The sequence below is a fragment of the Mytilus californianus genome, unplaced genomic scaffold (assembly GCF_021869535.1).
Source record: "Mytilus californianus isolate M0D057914Y unplaced genomic scaffold, xbMytCali1.0.p SCAF_1, whole genome shotgun sequence".
Lineage (NCBI taxonomy): Eukaryota > Metazoa > Mollusca > Bivalvia > Mytilida > Mytilidae > Mytilus > Mytilus californianus.
This window is the reverse complement of record NW_026262581.1, coordinates 107333585-107357580: the sequence shown is the minus strand read 5'-3', so window position 1 is coordinate 107357580 and position 23996 is coordinate 107333585. Positions and strand designations below refer to the sequence as shown.

Below are 23996 nucleotides of genomic sequence, written 5' to 3'. Positions count from 1 at the left end.
CTCTCTTGCTTTATTTTTCTGGATGTCTGAATCAAATATTTTCTGCTGTTTTTCTCTTTCTTTCTGTAATTTCATCTCTTCTTCCATATCCTCTTTCATTTTTCTTTCCTTTTCCATTTGTTTCAATCTCTGTTTTTCTTTTACTTGTTCCATTATTGCATTCTAAAAAGTTGTTAAGGTCAGTACATAATTATGTTCACTATTTTACTAGTACACATGTATCTACTTAAAGACAGAATAATATCAAAGACTGAATTTCAGTGTTTATAACATCATAAATTTATAGGAATTTCTGATTATATTAGCGTTTACCTATATTTGGCGGAAGGGGTGTATTTTTCCCTGTTTCCTTTTTATATTTACATTTCTTCTGATTTATTTTTGTTCCCCTTTTGAAATTGTCTATGTTCTTTTTAATTTTGTTAATTTTCGTCTCTCGCAATTGTCTGTTCTTAGTACATATTTTGTTTTTTTATATTTTTTCCTAATTATTTGTGTTCTTGTTATTGAATTTTAAGTTGTATATTTCCTTTTTGCTATTGTCTGCATTCAGAGAAAGTGTGACAAGTTCAGTGCAAAACTTTTCATGTAACCTGGTACAATTTCAGCGTCCATCCACCAATTTCAAAAATGGAAAAACACTGATTTGTTGATATTTTAAACTGGATCATGGAAACATTACAAGTTTTGAATAAATCACAAGATTTGTCAAAGATTGTTAATCATTTTCACATCAAATATTTTTTGCATTATTTAATATTTGATGAAATTTCATCATTAAAGAAACTGTGTAATAATGGCAGGAATTTTTACTCAATTTCAATATAAAAACAAGATTACTACGTCATAGTGAAATGTGCACCTTGCTGTATAAATGAAGAATTAAATTGGGTTAAAAAGAAGTTAAAATGAATTGAGAATACATTGATAAAAGTTACATTGATAAATGTTAAAATAAATTAAGAATACAATGATACAAGTTTTAAAGTAAATTAAGAATTCACAGGAACATTTGTGATTCTATTGAGAAATACCTGGTGTTCCAGGTGACGTTTCCTTTTTTCTTCCTGTTCTTTCTGAGTTACAGAATCCATGAAGACATTCTGTCCTCTTATATGAGTCCTGAAAGAAAACATTAATAGATATTTAAACTATCAATGATAAATAACTGTGCTGTGTGCCTTATTAACTCAGATCTAAACTGGTGTTTGATATCTTGAATGGGAATGAAATATGATAGGGTGATCCTGGTAAACTTCCAAGTAAAGAAAAAAATGATGCTGGTATGACAATAATGCATATTTCTAAAAATATTAAATGTACTTTCAAGGAAGCAAATTTGATGCAGTCTTCACAAATATGTTATTGAGATATTAATTACACCTTATAGAATGCAAATAATACTAAATGCAAAAGCAATAATCCACATTTGTCCATTGTCTTACTTTCCAATGTGAATAAAATAAAATGTGGGGTTAATGTCAATGAGACAGCAATCCATAAACACAGATAACCAAAATACATCTAGAAGTCAACATCAATAGAAATAAGAAGATGTGGTATGAGTGCCAATGAGACAACTCTCCATTCAAGTCACAATGTGAATGTTAATGTCATCAAGGTGGCATGTTATTGTAAGAAGAATTGTGGATTTCTTTACTGATAAAATTACTAAAAAACAGGTTAATTTTGGTGGAGAGGTGTCTCCTTGTTAATCATACCACATCTTCTTATTATTAACAGTAACATTTGAAGTTAAAATTCCTGAACCGGAAAGTTTTTTCAATAAGGAAAATGTTTTCTATAAATGAAAATATTCAAAGTATAAGAAGAATACTTTGGTTCATCATCCTCAGGAAATTGATTTGGAGCACTACTGGTCCTTCTTGTATCAAGGATATTCTCTTTGGTTATCAGATGTTCCTCTGGCCCATACTGTTTAACTGACTGATCTGGTAGTGGTGCAGGCCTATAAGGATTGCTAAATTTGTCTGCCCATGTTTCCTCTGATGCCTTGATTATATTCATTTCCTTTAATTCTCTCAACTGCTTTTCTTCCCTTTGTTTATCTTAAATATAAGCATTTAAAATTGTGCTAAAAGTTTTGTTCAATTTCTTCCAAAATGATAAACACACAAATTTCACAACTGACGTAAGCTTTTTGTTGATTGACTTAATGATTATTTATCTATATATATTATATCATATCTAAATAGACTCGTTAATATATAAACATGTCAATGAGACAGCAACCCAAGGATACAAACAACCAACAAGATGGGTCGGAACAATACAAATGGCCACACTTGCTAATAAAGCTTGAAGTCATTTTCAGAAGTGGAAATTTGAGAATTAAAGTTCGTATAACTGTTATTTATCTGAAATTTTCAAGGTCCAAAGCCCGTAATTTCAGCAAACATCAGCGAAACAGAACCAAATGTAAACTAGATCTGTAACTCATCATAGAAGACTCACATACTAAAAATCAGCTCAATATGTGAAGGTGTTTAGAAAATGAGTCTGTATAACTGTTATTTTCGCAAGATTTTCAAAGTCCAAAGCCTGTAAATTCAACAAACATCAGCGGAGTGGAACCAAACCTGAACTAGATCTGTAACTCATCATAGTAGACTCACAGACTAAAAATCAGCTCAATATGTGAAGGCGTTTAGAAAATAAGTCTGTATAACTGTAATTTTCACGAAATTTCCAAAGTACAAAGCCTCTAATTTCAGCAAAAAATCAGCAGAGCAGACTAAACCTTAACTTCATCTGTAACCCATCATAGTAGACTCACATACTAAAAATCAGCTCAATATATGAAGGCGTTTAGAAAAAAAGTCTAGAACTGTTCTTTGTGGAATGTCTGTATGACACTTAAGGATAATACTATATGGACCCGACCACTTTGTAGCGGGGCCATAAAAAACATATAGGTCAACATACTGTCAGCTAACAATTGTAGGAAGACTGGTATATACACAAAAGAAAATAAGAATATATAATATGTATTTAATTATTGTCCTGAACATAGAATAATATTTGCATGTTGGAAAAAATTCCCTTTTTTATCTGCGACTTCAAATATTTTCTCTTGTTTATTTTTTATGTAAAATATTTGGTTTCTGTTGTGAAGTTAAATAAAGCGGTAATATCTTGGTGTAAATGTAACGTTGTTCTGGCAAATTGACAGTTGCCGATTTTGAGCTACGAAATTCCACCAATTTGTGGCTAACAAATAAGATTTATTGTTTTCATACTTGTTGTTTTTCTTCATCTCTTTAGTTACTGCTATTTACATGCTTGATTTTGCTAAATCTGTGTCAAGATGGACAAAATTGTGCTGGCTTTCTAAGTTATTCTATATCTATGTCCTCGCTGACAGTAATACACATGATTAACCTTTTATGTTAGCGACCTATTTCTTGCATGATTTGAATTTGAACTGATCATCAGAGAATATAGGTAAATACTTTGTACTGATTTAATGATAATATAATTTCTATTTCCTGAAGATAATTTAGTTATTATTTTGAAAGAAAATACTGGCAAAGGTATTTTGCATGATTGAATATCTAAAAACTATAGTTGAAATTAAGATTGAGAACAATCTTTACAGTTTTCTTAAATGACTGACAAACTTGAAATTCATGAATACCATTTACAATTTAAAGCAAAGCTAATCAGGATGGGAAAGAGTTTAACATCTGTGCCTTTTTCAGATAATGAATAAGATGTTGCAGGAGATGAAGTGCAAAGTATAAACACACTTGTTACAATGAATAAGACAGTGAGGAAACATTTCATGCTCATTGGGCATCAAAATTCAAAGAATCTTCAAACAGGAAATGACTGGCTGGCATGTCTGAAAATCTCTTACAAAACAACTCATTATGATAAAGCTCCAGACCAAATATCAAAATCCTATTTACAGTAAATGAGAAATATGTGACAAAAAATTTCTTGCTCAGTAAGTATTATAAAATTTCAAAGAATAGTCAAACAGGAAGTGATTGTGTGGTGGATCCAAAAATGACTAATACAGTCAGCTCATCATTTTTAAGTTCCTCTCCAAATATTAAATCATTCCATGATACAGAAGCTGAGAAATATGTAATAAAAGTCATAAATATGGGTGGGGACAATTAGAATGACAAGGTGAATGCAGTATATCATCCCATTCACAAAATACCAAAATTTATCAAATACCCGGTATCCCTACAGGTTAACTATACTACCAAATTGTTTAAACAGGGACTAAATCTAAGGATTGGATACAGAACAGCAAAGTTTTGAATCTTTTTACATTTTATGTAACCCGAATAATTCAGTCGTTATATTCCACTGCTCTACGATGGCTACATTAACGCCTGAAAGCCTTGACAATAAAAAATCGTCAAATAATCATTCGGAATTAGCTTGGGATTTACCTATCTCGATAACATTGAGCTATTAGCTGATTGGCTCTCTCTCACAGAGAGCACCAATCAAAATCCTGGATTCGCAACGCGTTTTTATTGTATAAAGAATTCAGGCCCTCGCTAGTGGGCGATCACGGGGAGGGACTGAATTATTCAGGTTACATTTTATGTCACTTGTTGTGATATAAACATTATACCAAATTTTGAAACAAAAAAACAATTTTGGATAGATATTCTACCTTTTTATCATGGCATTTTGCACATGAATGAGAAATTTTGAGAAGTTATCTTACCTAATTCCTGAACCCATTTCTGTCTTTCAAGCTCCTTTGTCTTCATGGCAGACTCTGAATCTGCACCTTGCTGTGAAAAAAAAATTGTAATAAGATACAGTTTACATAGTTAAACTCTCATGCTAATAATCAACTAATAAATTTTAAATGCATAATTTAATGATAAAGAGGCATTTGGTACACGTACATGAAAAAAAACTGGCCAAAAAAGTATGATAGAATATGATGAAGCCAGAGGCTATTCATATGAGTGTGTTTTTAACTTAAATGTTTATAACAACTAAAATGGAGATAAAATTATATTTCAACTGAATTGAAATTTGCTTGTAAAAAATGTAATTTCTGCAGCAGTTTTTCATTTTAGATTAGTTTTCCAAATATTACTTAAGGTTTCTAGGACACCTAATCCATTTCTGTTTATCTGTTAATTTATATACTGCCTACAGGATCTTAATTTCTAAAATGTGAGTCTTCTTATCACTTACTCCAAATACTATGGAAGACCTCATTGCAGCAGGTACACCTTCTTGTGTTCTCACCGTGTCCAAAGGTTCTGAATAGGATGGTTCTCCTCTTCTTTCTCTGGGTGGAGACGAGTAATGTCTTTGTCTAGGCTCTTCCTCTACTGTTTCTAGTTCATTATCCTAAGTAAGTAAAAGATACAATATTCCAGATTTATTTGTCTAAAAGTGATATAATATAATTGCGAAAAAACTTTTGAATATCATAATGTATGCTACAGGATCAAATTGTGTGGCTTTTTTTTTTAAAGAAAGTATATATTTTATATTGGCTTGAGTGCCATTTTTGGCAAATCATGAAACCAAATATCCACGAAAATACATTTATTCCTCAATCCACAAAAATAAAGAAATCCACAGTATTTGTTTTACTTACCAGTCAGTGAGTTCTTAATTGTGAAAGTTCAATCCAATTTTAAAACCAATGATGTGTTTAGATAAGTTCAATTTTAGTTTTAGCTAGATTCATTTGTTATGCAAAGGAAAAGAAGAGATATGATATAAACCCATGCCAAAAAATCCCTACAGGCATTGGACAAAACCAGAAGCAAAAGATCAGTAACGGTACTTTTATTGCTGTTCTTCAGCTCAGTCACAGTGAGGCATCACTGGAGAGTAAAGCAAAAGCTCATGTAACTGCAAATAGACCCTAGCATTCCTTTACCTAATTATGTACCGGTATTTATATTTCTGTGACATTAAGGGTTTAGATACAGGTTTGTTCTGAGTCGTTGATGTCAAGCGCAGTCAATGTTTGTCTTTGATTCAGTATAATTAACAATGAACACATCTGTTTTTAGTTTTATTGAGCTAGAACATGAAACCAGTTAGATCTGTATGCATGGGATCATGTTCAATTGATATGATACACAGACATCTAGCCAATCCACATATCAAATGATGTTGACCTATCACATATAGTTACTGATTAATAGACCTCATCCTGACCGTTGAAGTGTGAAAATAATGTCAAGGTCAACTGACAAGGTCTCGTCATTTACAATCTGCATTACCGGTAAATTTGCTATCCTAGAAATTGGGGGTAAGTATCTAAATTATTTGCAAATTTTGTACACCTCATAGCCTTAGAAGTAATACCCAAGTATACTTTCGCCACAGATGAGATAACAAATTGTAGGTCAAGTTGACCTCATTTGGTGACGGCATATATAACTATCCAAGATTTGTCAACTTACAAATATCAGTCCTCTAGCTGCTTAGATTTAGACCTAAAATGTATGATGACCTACTACTCCTCAATTTTATACACCTGCTCTTGATTTAGACTGCTGTATTTTAGCAAATATAAAGTTGACAATCTAGACATCTGAAAACTTGCAACACAATTTAGATTACCAAACAAAAGCATAGTACCAATACAACATTATAATATACCATGTTATTACATTTTCACCATAATCTCAGCTTTATTAACATTTCTGTACTAAATTCTGTATACAAACGTTTATTGGCTATTACACAAGATAATGTTTTCTGTGCTGTCCATGATGTTGCTAAAAGAGATCTGTTTCGAAGCATAACAGCCAATATTAGAGTATAATAAGGCAATTAAGATTTTGACATATGGTACCGCTTCTCGATTATTGTTGAACACAGTATGTTGACCTCTAACACAAATGTACAAAGTTGTATTGTTTGGTTGCTGCCAAATCTTCTAATATTCTTAAATTCGAGAAGAATGTATTGGTGGACTGATATTATTATAGATATCGGAGATATTGAATGCAAATCTTAACCAGAATGAAATGTTGGTCATATTGAAACACCTTCAGATGTTTTTTTCTTGATCATCAAGGTGGGACAAACTAGTCTCCTACCAGCCTGAACAGCTCATATCTTTTCTAGAAAAAATGTGCCATTTGGTATTTATTTTTGCCTTAATTGCAATCAGTTATGTTTTTTTTTCATTTGGAAGATCTTATCTAGTTGATCAGTTTTACTGCTTTTTCTCTATAATAATTACCAAAAACACAAACTTTTGGTAAAAAATTGTTATTTAATCAATAACTCCTATAAGAGTAGAATGGCAATTTTGAGTATGCTGAATTATTTGTAGTGCTTTAGTTTACTGATCAATTTTACTGTTTGCAGTTTCTTTCTATCTATCAGAGTTTTCATTTGGTAGATCTTATCTAGTTGATCAGTTTTGCTGCTTTTTCTCTATAATAATTACCAATAAAATGCTCTGCTGGGCGCAGCTTGATACGACCGCAGAGGTCGAACCCTGAACAGTTGGGGCAAGTATGGACACAACATTCAAGTTTGATACAGCTCTGAATTTGGATTGTGATTAAATATTTGACACAGCATAGGTTTCTGACACAGAATGAATGTGGTCTAAGAACTTAAAATTTTTTAATTTACCTATTATGGTCCAATATCCAAAATCTAAATACATGGTTAGATTCAGCATATCAAAGAATCCATAGAATTCAATTTTGGATGAAATCAAACAAAGTTTAATTTTGGACCCTTTTGAGCTCAATGTGGACCAATTTGACCAAAAATCAAAATACATGGTTAGATTCAGCACATCAAGGAACCCCATATATTCAATTTTTGTTGAAATCAAACAAAGTTTAATTTTGGACCCCAACTTGGACCAACTTGAAAACTGGGCCCATAATCAAAAATCTAAACACATGTTTAGATTCAGCATATCAAAGAACCCCAAGAATTCAATTTTTGTTAAAATCAAACTAAATTTAATTTTGGACCCTTTGGACCTTAATGTAGACCAATTTAAAAAACAGGACCCAAAATTAAAAATCTAAATACACGGTCAGATTTGGAATAACAAATAAATAAATGTGGTCAAAGATTTTACAAATCTAATGCGCCATACTGTGCAATTAAAGATTACTTCTTGAAATTTTTCAATATTTGAAATTTGAAAAAAAAGTAATATTTGAAGAATAATTCTTTTTAATTTCTGAAATCTGAAATGAGAAAAAATTGACCCCCCACAATTTCTTTTTACCCCCCCCCCCCCCCTTTTTCCCCCAAAAAATTCTTTCCCTCAAGATATGGTCATAATCTCAATTCAAATTTCCAATGGAATTTGCAACCATAATTACCCATTTAAATTTACCATAGTGCGAACTTAATCTATTTTATAATAGAATTTAAAATATGGTGTCAAATCTTTCATATGGATTTTTTTGTAAAAAAAAAAAAAAAGATGCAACATTTGCAGATATTTTTACTGGTCTTCCTTTATAAATATGCATTTCTTTAAACATAATTTAAAAGCAGTGTAAGGGAAGTAATCAAAACGTTGTATGTGGATTACCTCCCTTACACTGTTTTAAATTGTCTTAATTGTTCATTAACCATTACTTATATACATGAATTAAAAGCAGTGTAAGGGAGGTAATTCAAATGATGTATTTGATTTATCTCCCTTACACTGCTTAAGATTGTGTTGTGCACTAAAGTATTTGTCCATATAAAAATGCTTGTTTTTTGCCCCTTTTTTGGCCCCTAATTCCTAAAATTTTGAAGCAATTACCCCCAAAATCAATCCCAGCATTCCCTTTGTGATATTGAACCTTGTGGTACAATGTCAGAGAGATCCATACACTAACACACAAGTTATGTCTGGAAGTTACAAAAATGCTTATTTTTGGCCCCTTTTTCCTTAACTGTTGGTACCATAACCCCCAAAATCAATCCCAACCTTCCTTTTGTGGTATTGAACCTTATGGTAAAATTTCATAGAGATCCATTCACTTAAACTAAAGTTAGAGTGCGAAAACCAATGTGTCTTCGGACGACGACGACGACGTCATACCAATATACGATCGCAAAATTTTTTTGCGGTCGTATAAAAACACAAACTTTTGGTAAAAAATTGTCATTTAATCAATAACTCCTATAAGAGTAGAGTGGCAATATTGAGTAATCTGAATTATTTGTAGTGCTTTAGTTTGCTGATCAATTTTACTGTTTGCAGTTTCTTTCTATCTATCTGAGTTTTCCAGATAATTGCCAATTAAATATTCCGTAGGGCGCAGCTTGATAGGACCACAGAGGTCGAACCCTGAACAGTTGGGGCACGTATGGACACGACATTCAAGCTTGGTACAGCTTAGAATTTGGATTGTGATAAAAAATTTGACACAGCAAAGTTTTCTGACTCAGAATGAATGTGGTCTAAGAACTTAAAAATTTGAAATTTGACTTTTACCTATTATGGTCCAATATCCAAAATCTAAATACATGATTAGATTTAGCACATCAATGAACCCCAAGAATTCAATTTTTAATGAAAGTTTAATTTTGGACTCTTTGGATCTCAATGTGGACTAATTTGATAACAGGGCACAAAATCCAAAATCTAAATACATGGTTAGATTTAGCAAATCAAAAAACCCCATATATTAAAATTTTGTTGACGTTTAATTTTCGACCCCAATTTGGACCAACTTGAAAATAAAAAATCAATACATGTTTAGATTCATCATCTCAAAGAATCCCAAGAATTCAATTTTTGATGAAATCAAACAAAGTTAAATTTTGAACCCTTTGGACCTTAATGTGGACCAATTTGAAAAAGGGTGCCAAAAATTAAAAATCTAAATACACTGTTAGATTCGGCATATCAAAGAACCCTAAAAATTCAATTATTGATAAAATCAAAGTTTTTCCCGGACCTTTTGGGCATCAATGTGGACCAATTTAAAAACGTTGCCCAAAATTCAAAACCTAAATACACGATTAGATTCAGCATAGCAAAGAACCCCAAGAATTCAAGACTTTGAATTAAACTCCATTGAAATTGGTAAAGAAATAAGCAATTTATATAAAGTATTAGAAAAGTTTTTTTTTTTGGCCCCTATTTCCAAAAGGTGCATAACCCCAAAATCAATCCCAACCTTCCTTTTTTGGTATGGAACCTTGTGGTACAGTTTCATAGAGAGCCATAGACTTATACTCAAGGCATTGTCTGGAAACCAAAAAAATCCTAGTTTTTTGGCCCCTTAAGAGCAATACCTATAGGGAGTCGTCTAATAATTTGGGAGTAAATAGAATTGAGGTAGTTCATGACATTCTGTGAATTTTGGACCTGTCATATTTTTTCTGTCTATTATGGTTTTCAAGATATTCCATAATTATTTGCATTTTACCCTATTGTTTTATTATTAGCTCAGGCTGCCATGTTATTTGATTGGCAGGAACAAAAAGCGCAACCTTTATCATAAATATCTTAAGGATCATTCAGCCCATGTTAGTTTGAAATTGGTCCAGTGGTTTTAGAGATTTTTTTAAAATTGTTTGACAACAAAAACATATGCCAAGTGATGACAGTAGCCCACCTGGTATGGTATTGGCCATTTAATTATCATGATTATTTTGTCTGGGAAGATCAAGTAACCAAAACAGAATATATTCTATACCCTTAAAATTTTGGTCAAAAGTTATAAACACCTGCATGAATTCTGTTTCAGAAAAGTATTTAGGTATCTAAATTGCCGTTCAGCTTGAGATATTTTCAATTACAGCAACTGACAACCAACAATCTGAACAGGAGCCTGTTATTCAGTGGTTGCACTTGATTGCTGTCTGTCATATTTGTTTTTCACTTATGGTTTGTCATACATCAGGATGTTGGTTTTTCTCGTTTGCTCATCGTTGAAGGCTGTACAGTGACCTACATGTATAGCTGATTTTATCCATGCCATTTGGACTCAGGGAGAATGTCTTGTCATGGGCATGCTGCATCTCCTTATTTTATATCAGACCCAAATTATGCAAACTGACATTCTACTGAAAGTCGACAACCACAGACAAACTGACTGCTAGTAAAAGATTTTTGGGCATTTCAATTTGTCATATCTTTATAGTATTGTACTGCTGTTGATATGATTTTCTTTATAATGAAGATTCCTAAGAATATTTAGGAAAGATTACCTACAAGCATGAGCTCTGACTTTTAACTATCCCAACCCATTAGCCATTGTTCCCTAAATCCTGTAGCATACATACAATTTACAACAACAAATTTACTAATCTAATTCTTACCTAAATTTACACAGTGAAAGTCAGAGCTCAATCTTGTAAACAACAATAATAAAGTCAAACATTCAAAGATTAAAATATGATTTAATAAATAAAAGCTAAAGTATAACAAATAATAATTCTTAACAAGACATTATCAAAAGACATTACATGAACACTATATCATGCACAAGGAAAGAATACTGGACGGATTTTACCAACAATTCTAATAATTCACATTTTACCCAATAGAGCTCTGACTTTCCATGTGTGAACACATTCAAATAAATTTGTTTGAGCAATTCTGTAACAAAGTTAATATGCAAACAATAAACATCAGTACCTTACAGTATAATATGGTTAAAACTTTTAATCTAACTCATTCATATTGCTATTTTCAAAGCTGCACTCAATTTGGAAATGGTTGTAGTTCTTAATTATTGGAAGAAATTATTGATATGATATAGTAAGCTTTTGTAGTTATTATACTTAAAATTTAAAAGCAATGGTCATTGTAAAAGTTGGATGACGATACCTTTTTTAAAAGGGAAATAACTGTTACAGAACTTAAAATTCTGAAACACGAGAAAAAGCACTGCTTTAAAAGTATAACAGTATTTGGTATATCATAAATATATATTTGTTATGCATTATCAGTGTATATAAATAGCCCAAACAAATTTACAATAAAACTTTCGAAGATGTGCTGTTAAAGTATAATCTTTTGTGTATTTTATTTCGGGTAGAAATCTGAAAATTTCAGTACTATAAAAATAAAATTTGGTGATTTAGCTTTCCATTAGTCCTTACTGCTATAAAAACTCCTTCCCCAAAACAAAAACACAAAATTAACTACTTTAACAGCTTTTATTTTCTGAGCTCTTTCTGTGAGGGTGCACTCCAATACACAACCTGTTTTAAACGATGAAAGTTTGGTTAAATTAAAACATGGAAATACATTTGTTTAGATGTTGTTTGGACATGGAATTATTAGAACCATTTTACAATGTTTGTGTTTAAAATTAACTGTAAATAAGATACAATACAAACAAATAGCTTCATTAATATTCAACATTTTTGAATACTTCTGATTTTTGTTCTGGTTTAGTTAGCCATACCAAATACATTGTACAAAGTTAAATTTATGAAACTATTTTTAACAAAAACTATGAAGACAGTCAAACATATTATTTCGATTTATATTTTATGATTAAATTCAACCCAAATTAAACATTCCCCCATTGAATAATATGTAAGAATGATTACGATATAAGAAAATGATATGATAATGTAAAGGAATAAATGAATGATTCAAGTGTTTTAAAAATATTTAGATTTAATGGAATAGTATTTAATAGTTAATTTAATATCAAAGTTACTGGCTACTCAAATCCTACATCAATAAATTCAGAATTGAAATTATTTGTCAGGAGATTTTTCAATGGGATCAAATAGAATTAAATAAAATTGAAAGCTAAGTATCAGTTAATACGTGATTCTCTGAAGAAAAATAAATATAAAATATTAAGAAAGGTAGGAACAGGTGACATAAATAATAAAAGGAAGAAATAAAAATTAAACGGTATAAACTAGAAATATGCACAATTCCTAAATAGGCACCCCAGATAAATAATTTTTAAGTGCTGTGTGTACCTACTGCTTCTTTCATTTTCTAAGCTTCCTAAAGAATCTGTTGAAGCATAATATCTTTAAAGATGTTAGATAAGTATTTAAAATAAAAATATCTTATCCTGTGAAGTAATCCCACATTTACGTAATAATGTCAGAGTCATTCACTAGGGTCAACATTTTTTTGTTTTTCCTCTCATTGTACAACCTCTGAATGTTTATGAAATCATAATGAAATACAACTTGACGAAATACAATTAATAGTTCGATTGTTGAAAATAAATAATGGGATCCTTAAAATATCTTTATACTTTCTGAATTTTTTAAACCATGGTCATATCATATCAGTTTCCCCCAAAACAAAATGCAAAGTATGCATTATAATTTAAATAAGTGTAGGGCAATTCACATTACAAATGTATATCTATGGCAATTTGGTGGATAATAAAGTTTCATTCTAATTGTCCTTTTAGCACAAAGGAATTAAGCAATGCTATTCAAAATATTTTTGTGTATTTAGATACATAGGTGTTCTTCTGTTTGATTGATCACAAAAACCGGTTAGAAAATTGTAGGAACCTGGAATTACTTTCAATAAGCTTTCCAACTCCATAGGTTGATCTTTATTTTACTTGGTTGATATATAATACTTAACTGTTAATAAGAGATCCTCCACTTTTTTTCTCCCCACGATCCAATTTAGTTTGTTTATATTTAGAAAAAGCTTGTATTTTGTCTATATCATGTTGCTTTGATTTTATGGCTTTTCTAATGCTAGACATTAACTGATAAGTTTTGACAGTTTCAATGAAGAATATGAATATTATGCTGTACACTCCTTGTCTTTTATAATGATGTACCCTGTGAATTATTTTACATAGATGATCTTTTTATACTGTGATCATGAATTGAACTGGCAAATAGCTTAAATACCAATCTAAACATATTTGCTATTAATCACATTAAAAATCCTATGAAATAAATAGCATAATGTTCTGGCACTTTAAATAATCTGTCTAGCTAATATAGCTATTCAAATAAAAATTTCAGTTTAAAAATAATGATTTTGCTTAAAAAATTGTCATACTTGGCAAATATATCTATAAATACAAGTGATGCAATCTAGCAAAAAGAAATCCAAATCAATTCAAAAACTCAGGCATGAAACATGCATATATTAATTAAAAAGACAAAACTGATTTAAAAAAAAAAGATGTTGTTGCTTTTATAAATCAATACTGATTATCTAAATTTTGTGGGTTGTTTTTAATACTGAAATTGAGCCTTAACCAACAATATTTGTGCTATAATAGAAAACAAGTATAAATTTTCTGGTTCTGTGTCAATCTTTTCCTTCACCAGTGCCTAGTTCCGATGATTCACGAATGGATATAGTAAGTCCTGTGAAGAAATAATATGGTGTTAACAAAAAAACATAAAAATTCTATTTGATTAGACTTGTTGCTTGATCTTCATTTACTATACCAATGATTTATACAAGGGAGATAATAATCCATTTTTTCAATCTTTTTTTCAGTTTTTGAATGAATGAAATAAATTTCCTTACCACTTTATCATTAAAAGCAGAATTAAATACAAGAAATCAAACTTTAGTAATTTATAACGTAAAAAACAAACAGAAAAAATTAGTATCAAAATCATCACTACAAAAACCACTCGCATGTATCAAGCAAAAAATCAGATCAATATGGTAAATAAATACTAAATTTTCTATCCCTGAAGTGTATTACAACTTTCATTAGCCAATGATAATGTCCTAGCAAGTCAATTTTATTCATTTAACTTGTTATTAATAAAAATGTGAAAAACAAGAAATTGTTTTTTTCCATTTAAGCTTTAACAACAGTATCACAATCTATATCAAAATAATGCATCAAAAAGGAGATTTGGGGTGTTTGAATTGAGAAACAAAACATCACAAAAACAAAATGGCAGAATTTATGAACATATTTTTGTCATCATATTAGATATTTTTTCAGCATAATTCATGTCATATGGGCTATTTCAGAAACAACCAAACTGGATAGTCAGAAGGCACTTCCACAAGAATATTAAGGGTGGTAGATTATGTATACATTTGTAGTTTCGAGGTATCAGATGACTACAAATTAAAAAACAAAATTCTATTAACAGGACATAACTGATTATAACAACAAATTGTCTGTTGTTTTTTTAATCAATACTGATTGTTTAATTCATTAAAATATTTCTTGTGGAACTTAGCAAGAGGTGCCTCATAACATCCAGTAAATTTATTTCTAAAATAGCCAGTTTAGTTAGCTGTAATGCACTTCTTAATGACTAATGATCTGTAATGCATGCATAAACTACATTCTACTAAAATTCTACAAATGCTGAAAATAATATATTCGCATGAAAACTATTCAAAGATGCTGCACCATAACTTAGCATTTCTTCTATTAGTATAAATGTTTTATCTTTTTATTATTAAGTCTATATACTGGTATGTTTGGTGGGCAAGGTTAGAGGTAATGAACAATTTTAAGAAATTCCATTGAACCATTAATGTTATCTCAAAGGTCCCTAAACCATGAAGTTTACAATGTATTAGTACACAATGTAGTATAATATACTGTTAAATTTATTTGTAGGTATAATTTTTTGTTGTGTGGAGAGAAAGTTGCTGTTTCAAGCATTTTGTTTTAAAATTTTGTGCTCCTTTAATTTACTGGAGTACCTAAATCCATGGTTTGTACCAAAGAAAAACAAAAATGAACCAAAGAAAAACAAAAATGAAGACTAGCAAATTCAAGGTAAAAATCAAGAAGGTTAGATAATTTATCACTGCCCAAAGACACATGAGTAGATAAAGTGATTTCAACCATCTATAATCAAACAGTTACATTGGTTTTAGTATTACAATATGTTGTATTTATGAGTCAAAATATTGTCTATAAAAGAAACATCATACACTAGAAAACTACATCTGGATTTCTAATCTTATTTCCTTTGGTTACTGTTACTTATGATTATATGATTACAGATAAGTTGAAATTCAAAGTTATTTTGTTCACCTTATGCTAACTAGCAAAATGCAAAGAAATATTAATTCTAATTTGAGATGAAAACAAGATTTCCATGGAAAAGACACTAAAGAAATGTTAACCCCTCCAAAAGGAAAAAAGTAAGCACAAAGAGGTGGTGTAAGAGTATCTTCTATAAATGTTTAGGGAATTACAGTTAAAATAAATTATTAATTTCTTATATATTAAGCAATTTTTTCAAGTTTATTAGCTCTATTAAAGTTATTTCTACTCTGTGACACAGTATTGTTCAATTACATGTTAAAATTGTTAGCAAAGTTAGACCCAATACATAAACCATCTATAAGGCCCCTTTCCCTCGTCAGAACATTAAAAACATCTTCCTAGAAGATACTATTCTAGAGACCTTTCTTTTGCCGTAGTCTGCTGCTACATTCCCTGACTTTGTACGTATTGGAGCTCCAGCACCTGGCTTTCCCCATGGCTGAAATTCTCCTGTAGTTGTTGAGTCAGCTGAAAAACAGGCATTAATCTTAGAATATGCTAGTAATAAATTCCTTGCATTATTTTTTTTCTAAATGATTCAAATTTCTTTAATAATGCTTTGGTATGTTATTTGCTCATTGTTGAAGGCTGTACAGGATATACTGTAGTTGTTTATATCCTCGTCCTTCGGTTTCTAGTAACTTTACATTACCTTGGTTTCTATCTGGATGGAAACCCTTTTTATTTAAAACTATGGAATCACAACGTTAGAAAATTGGTCATATCATAAAATCATACCACATCTCCTAATTTTTATATCAAAGAGGAAAATCTGTCAACAGATGATAAAAGTAATTTAAGAATTGAAAAAAATAGATGAAGAGAACATTTTTCATATAAAACATAATTCTTTATGTATTATTGATCCCATGATAATGATGTTAAGATTAGAGGATTAATCATGGGTCTTAGTGACTCATGTTATGGAAGAATCATGAGTCCAAACAAGAAAAGTTTGTGTCAAGGACCCATGAAGTTGAGTGCACAAGAACTCTGTTGACAAAAAGAATTTCAGAAGGCAATTCTTGAAGAACAAAGTATGGTCAGTATTTTTTACCTATTTAAAAAGTCAAAATTTTGACCACTTTAACTTCACATGTATCAGTTCAGTTCTGTTCTGTCTAAAGTGAATTCCCAGAATGTTAAAGCTAGATTATACAACCCTTACTTTTAAGTAAAAGTTCTCACCTCTTTCTCTTTCCCACTGTCTTCTTTTCAATTCTCCTAGACTTGTTTTGGCATTAGTGGGACCGGGCGGAGGCAAACTTGATGTTTTCAGACTAGAACCTCGATCGGAGTCTGAAATTCTATCATCATCTCGTCTATGATAATCATCCCGGGATTCCCGGCGATAATCTTCTTTTTTGAAATTTTTATTTAACGACTTTAATTCTAAATCTTGAAAATTTCTTCTCTTTTCCTCCTCTTCTTTTCTATAATAAAACAAATAAACCATTTCAAAATAAGTGAGTTTTATCAATCAATAATTAAACAGAGAAGTTAACCAAATTGATACTTTCAGTTTTGATATACATTGTACTTTAAGTTTCTAGTTATATTCACTTTGAAACTACAGTTTACTGCTATTTTTGCAAATGTTTACATATATACATCTGTTAAGTTGCATTTACACCAGTTACAGAATCAGTTTAGGAATTAGATATAAAATTAAGATTACACAATATTGACATCTTAATACTTTGACAGGTAAAATGAAATCCCTAAAAAATTACAGTAATCAAATCTGTTTCTAAATAATCTAGAAAATAATTAAATGAATGTAAAACAAGTTCAGATAAAACATCAAGAAATAAAACATAATTTTATGATGAATAAGATTTTTAGTGTGTGAAGGCAGTGGGAATTGAAATGTTATGAAAATCTTATTAGCAGTTACACACATTGTAAAATAGAGTTATGACAATAGAAAACAGTTATAATTACAAATGTAATGTGAACTACAGTTAAAATCAAAATTACAACGAAAGTACAGTTATTGTTATTATATGGCTCTCTTTACGTTAAAGGAAGTGCATTAAAACTATAGTACAAAAACCTTTTAAAAAGTTATCTCACGATCGAAATAACAGAAAAATAACACTAATTCAATTTTGTTTATAGTGGTCTGATGCATGATATCCAATCTGTCCTGTAATTAAACTGTATTTATAAAAGTAAAAGATGTAAGATTTTCATAAAATGTTTTAAGATTTCCAGAATTATGGCGTATTACATGTATTATGCATATGGCAGATCATAAAATTATAATTTGATAAATAATTCAACAAAGAAATGACAAACTAAATGAAACAAGGATATGAAAAGTCACAATTAATCTAATTTTCAAAAGATTATTTTAGACAAATAGAAATTTATCACTGTTGAAAGCTAACTATCACTTATCAGTACTAATATCTAACAGAAACTTCTTGAAAATCTCAATCGATCACAACATCCTAGTCACATGCACATGTGTATAAAAGGATCTAACAGTGTACCAAGTTTCATCTTAGAGTAGCTGATAAAGTATTGAATTGACATGGGTCAGAAGGTTCAAAGAAGCAGAACTGAGGAAAAATACAAGGTTGTAAAATTGTACCACGTTACTTGGAGATTCAGAGTTGCAATGACAAAGCAGCCACTGAAAAGATGACGGTTCATAATTTTGATCAGCCAAAAAAAAATTAAAAAATCCTGCTGTGATGATGTTTGCAAATCTATTATTCAACAAAGTTTGAAGGGTGTCGAGAAAGAACAAAGAGGCTGATTTAGATAAGTAGGTTACTCCTCCATATTATCAAAACTTTCTTGCAAAGCAACCTAAGGGGTATATTTAATCAATATTAGTATGAACAAATAACCTTCAAACAAAACTTCAGTTTGTAGCATCAGGAACATGTGCAACAAGTGAGTACAGAGGAGATGATATAAACGATTTATATTTAGCCAAAAATAATTTATTAGAACACATTGTCAAAATCTGATGATTTTAATAAACAGCTTCCTTAATCTCTCCTCCATTAACTTGTTTTACCTGGTTTCATCTGCCATAACTTTTTCTCTTGCTATCATTAACCTCCTTCTTTCTGCTTTTGTCATGTGTTTCCAAGGCAATGTGACAGGTATTCCTGCTATTTCCCTTGGTGAAGGAGGGTTCTCCTCTTTGGGTTTTTCACTTTTATGATCATCCCTATCTGGTGTATGTTTCCTATGTCTTCCTTCTGAAGAATCTCGTCTATATCTGTCATCAGGGGAATGTCTTCTTTCCCGAGATCGGTTATCATGTGAATGTCTGTGTCTTTCATCTGGAGAATGTCTACGTCTTTCTCTAGATCTGTTTTCCGGTGAATGTCTTCGTCTTTCCCGTGAAGGTGTCCTGTATCTCTCTCTACTTGGAGTTCGACTTCGCCGTCTTTCTCTCGAATCTCTACGATATCGATCACTAGAATGTTTTCTATGTCTATCACTTGAATGATCTCTGTAACGTTCACTAGAATTATTTCTATATTCTCGATCACCAGAATGTTTTCTGTGGTGATCTCTTTCACCTGAATGTTTTCTAGATCTATATCTATCCCCTGAGTCAGATCTTTCTGGAGTTCTGTCACGTCTGTCTCTCCTTCTATCATCATTATCTCTACTGTTTCAAAAAGACCAAGACTTTTAAATGTACTGAACTTTAATAGTGATAATGTACAATAAATCATAACTTAGCTAATATATGAAATTAAAACATCTATGTTCTACATTATCTTAAACAAATTTTGAAGCATTCTGGATGTTCTCTCATTTTTAAATATTTGTTAAAGCAGGTCTGTGAAAGAAATGGAACAATTTTATCAAGTTACAATACCTTCATAATAGCAGTAATATGTAAAATGGAAATTTATATATGAGAAACAATTATTATAATATGTCAGAAATTGTTTTTTAAACCATTACAGTGATTTTCACTTCAAATATTTCAGTTTTATGAAGGTCTTTTCTGATTGTAGAAGTTTTATTCATTAGTGTAAGTGAAAGGTTTTGGCATTTTACTAGCTCATCCTATTCAGTACATATCTTATGTCAGATTTCAAATTTCTAGTTCTAATAAATATCCTTTTTAATGTTTACCTGGACTTTTTATTGTCATCAACCAAAGCAAATATACTTTGGTCTTCATCTTTCTTCTTTCTATCTCTATGCCTACGTCTGTGTTCTCCCTCTCCTTCTCTACCCGGTGATTCTACTTTTATCACATGTTTATCTGCATCTAATGGAAAGAAAAAACAAAACAGATATGATAGTATAGATTAAAAAATATACCTGTCCTCCATATTTCATCAATTAAAGTCCCATAACTCCAGAACAACACATTATTCAAAAGTTAAAAGGTTGGTATCTTTTATTGGTTGTAAGATTGCAATAAAATTTCATGAAATTAGGCAAAGAATTTGTGAAAGAAACAAAATATTTTTTTTTATTTCATTTTGATGTACAGTTTAACTGTTCTGGAAATACACTTTGAAAATTCATTAAAATTTGTAAATGTTGGTATGTACTCATAATTGTCAATTTTTTAATGATTAAAAGCCAAATAACTCTGAGTTTAAACATCTGAAAATCACCAAAAGAGATCAAGTCCTTAAAGAATTAAAAAATAGGTAAATTGTTTGTATAGATCTCTTAAATCAAGCCTAATTCATACCAAGATGCTCCAAATTATCAAACTTTTAACCATTGAAAGTTGACATCCCATAACTTTGGAACACCTATTCTAAAAGGGATAAATATCAAAAGGTAGCTTGTCTTTATGAAACCAATCTTTTTGTTAGTATTTCAGTATAAATCCAATAAAGCAAACTTGAATAAATGAACTATGAAGAGAAATTCTCCAATTTTGCCTCATTAATTATAAATAAAGACCCATAATACTGGAGTCCCAAAGCTAAAAATCATCAATTTCAAACTAAAGCTTGTCTTTATAAATCAAAATATTATGTAACAAGAATGTGTCCATAGTACACGGATGCCCCACACACACTATCATTTTCTATGTTCAGTGGACCGTGAAATTGGGGTCAAAACTCTAATTTGGCATTAAAATTAGAGGGAACATGTGTACTAAGTTTCAAGTTGATTGGACTTCAACTTCATCAAAAACTACCTGGACCAAAATCTTTAACCTGAAGCAGGACAGACGAACGGACGCAGAGACCAGAAAACATAATGCCCCTACTACTATCGTAGGTGGAGCATAAAAATTATGTAGTGATCAATTAAAGTTACCGCAGAACATGCTCAGAGATGACAAATTTGGAAGGAAAGAATTCCTCCTTCACCTAAATTTTTGTTTCCGAACATTATAAAAACAAACAACCTGTATTGCTGTAATTGTTGATAAAACCTACCCATTGATATACGAAGTGTATCTTCTCTCCCTGAGGCAACTTTTCCAACTGAAGCTAGGATGGCATTCAGTTGCTCCTGTGTGAGTGTGACAAGATTGCCATTTTCTTTATTTTTAGTTTTCTTGCCCATTGTTTCTCTGTTTCTTTTGATAAAATTTTTCGCTGGTTTCTTGGGTTTTTCTTCCTCTGGCTGTTCTACTGGTTGAAGTAAATTGTCAGAGTCTGCTGTCATGTCAGTAGGATACTGTCGTAAGTTGAATCTCTGGTCACGACTTTTGTAACCAAACTATACAAAAGAAAAAGAATAAGTGTGATAATAAAAAAAAAAAGCTGCAAATGCCACTCAGGAAGTCTATCATTATATCATAACAACATTTTATTGTGAATTCAAGCCTCTTTGTGCACATGTTATACATTTTAGATTAAAATACAAACTACTATATTGTACTACAAGTAAAACAATAAATAACACTATTATAAATAAGAGGTTATAAATATGGTGCCATCTAGATGTTCATTCATATTTAATTTTGCTGTGTGACTGTCCTGATGTTTAACCCCAAATACCTCTTATTAAATGTATGTACATGTATATAGTACACAGTGTATGTGTATGTATCATCACCCTTCATCCTAACAAATTTATCTTAAAACATTACTGTATACATTGTATATAACTTACCTTTCTTTCTTGCTTCTTTGATTGTTCTACAATTATAGAGAAATTTAACTCAAAATAAAAAATATTGATACAATTTCAGTATCTAATAATGTATTCACTGATAATTCTTATTTGCATATCAACAAATACTTGAATCAGATTAATCCGTTCGGGATTTTTCGTTTGGGTTTACACTTCGATAAACCAGGTTGCAGAAACTACTTTCGTAACCTTCACTGTGATCTATTCATGAGCGATATACATGCATGGGATCCAGGGGTTCTTAGCAAAGTGAGATTAAAAAACAAATACGTAACTGTTATTTCTTTTTTTTAACGCATGGCAAAAAGAAATAATGCATTTATAAAGCTTGGAAAATGCATGAAATTGAAATAAAATCTAATTCAGCGAAATATGATGATTTTGGCGCCTTAACGTCATGGCATAACATGACATCTTACGAATGAAAACTCTCAGGCTGAAGATTATTCAGTTACTTGTACGATTCAAATTCAGATAACATCGAACTCAGTAAAATGAAGTTTTTTAGGTCGGTGTTATTTTTATGTTAGATTTCAATGCATAAATCGAACATTTATGGATTTAAGAAAGTCAATATGGCAGCTCACACCTTAGTTGTGACATGTCAATTGTGTATTTGATTGTGAATAGCCTATGAACAAAATTTGTTAATTAAAAATTGCAAATCTTTGGCTTAAGAACTATAAGGATTAAACACATTTTTTCTAGAGGTTATTGATGTGTAAACTGGGTCGCTTACTCACACACTTTACATAAAAGTCCTTCAGACTTTTATTCAGTTTGTGAGTTCATCGCCCATTTAAATATCAATAACCTCTTGAAAAAATATGTTTAATCCTATAAAAATAAGCAATTGATTTCAAACAACAAAGTATTGACAGAGTCATATATAATATAGAGGTTGGAGACAACCCGCCAAATGGGAAACTATAATTCCCAAAATGAGTAACAATCCCTCAATTGAGTAATCATTTGATAGTGCTAAAAACAAAATTTTCTTTTTACTTTAAAATGGCATAAATTTAAAGAAAATGGAACAACTTCTTAAAGAACCATATTTTTATTTTGGATTTTAAAAACTTAAGCCTTGAAAATTGTCAATTTTACAAAGTTTTCAAAGGCTTGTAACTCCTTAGTAAACCAGGTTATAGAGCTATTCATCTGCTAGAAGTTTGCTGCATTTTTCATGAATATGTACCAGTTCAAGTATAAAATATGTATAAAATTAAAAAGTTTTTTTTACCCTAGACAAGTATCACTCATTTGAGAAATACATTGTTAATCATTTAGGGAACCATTCGCCATATGGCAGGTTGTGTCTCCAACTTGATAAAGCAATGACCATGATGACTGCTATTATCATGATTCAAAGAAAAACAAACTTACCATTTGACCAGAATATCTGAGGCTTTCCATTCTGGGCCTTAAAGTTTAATAGCCTGAAAAATAAAATAAAACTTACAAAACCATGACTAGTACAATAACAGGATGACATGAAACAGTTGAACTAACATGTACATCTTGTGTATGTACAAATGTATATACAGTATTATTTCAAATTGAATCATTCAATTGTCATTAACAGTCTATTGTCCCTGCTAGTGTTATCCCAATTGCAACGCACAGAAAAGAGGGTGAACATTGTAGTGTACACCAGATTTGCTTTCATTTGGCTGATAATTGTCATGTAAACAAAACTATATTTGATGTCCCTGGACATCACCCTTTTATTTCTAAAAGTTGCAATTAAAATAAATATAAGTCCAACAAACAAAAGTAACTGGTAAAAAATGTAAACTCACTGCAATTGATTGAGATCATATATATTTAACACAAAAAAAATGAAGAACGAGATATTTAAGTGCAAGACAAATAGCATTCTCTAATTTTTTATGCATTTCAATCAGGCACGGTGATTAAATCAGTATGTATCATCTTGTATCT

The 23996-nt window shown here is 30.7% G+C and overlaps 1 protein-coding gene across 3 annotated transcripts in view; it reads right to left on the bottom strand.

Annotated features, from left to right (window-relative positions):
• The window catches only part of LOC127729030 (trichohyalin-like), a 62768-nt gene that overhangs the window by 35957 nt on the left and 2815 nt on the right, over window positions 1–23996 (bottom strand). For all 3 annotated transcript variants that reach the window (XM_052236636.1, XM_052236645.1, XM_052236655.1), the window contains exons 2-13: window positions 23439–23491; window positions 22032–22057; window positions 21350–21635; window positions 20073–20211; window positions 18991–19596; window positions 17145–17389; window positions 16318–16424; window positions 5200–5358; window positions 4715–4784; window positions 1838–2069; window positions 1035–1122; window positions 1–162 (exon numbers count right to left, since the gene is read on the bottom strand). In XM_052236636.1, the coding sequence (XP_052092596.1) occupies window positions 1–162; window positions 1035–1122; window positions 1838–2069; window positions 4715–4784; window positions 5200–5358; window positions 16318–16424; window positions 17145–17389; window positions 18991–19596; window positions 20073–20211; window positions 21350–21635; window positions 22032–22057; window positions 23439–23491 (2173 nt within the window). The remainder of the gene's footprint in view (window positions 163–1034; window positions 1123–1837; window positions 2070–4714; window positions 4785–5199; window positions 5359–16317; window positions 16425–17144; window positions 17390–18990; window positions 19597–20072; window positions 20212–21349; window positions 21636–22031; window positions 22058–23438; window positions 23492–23996) is intronic.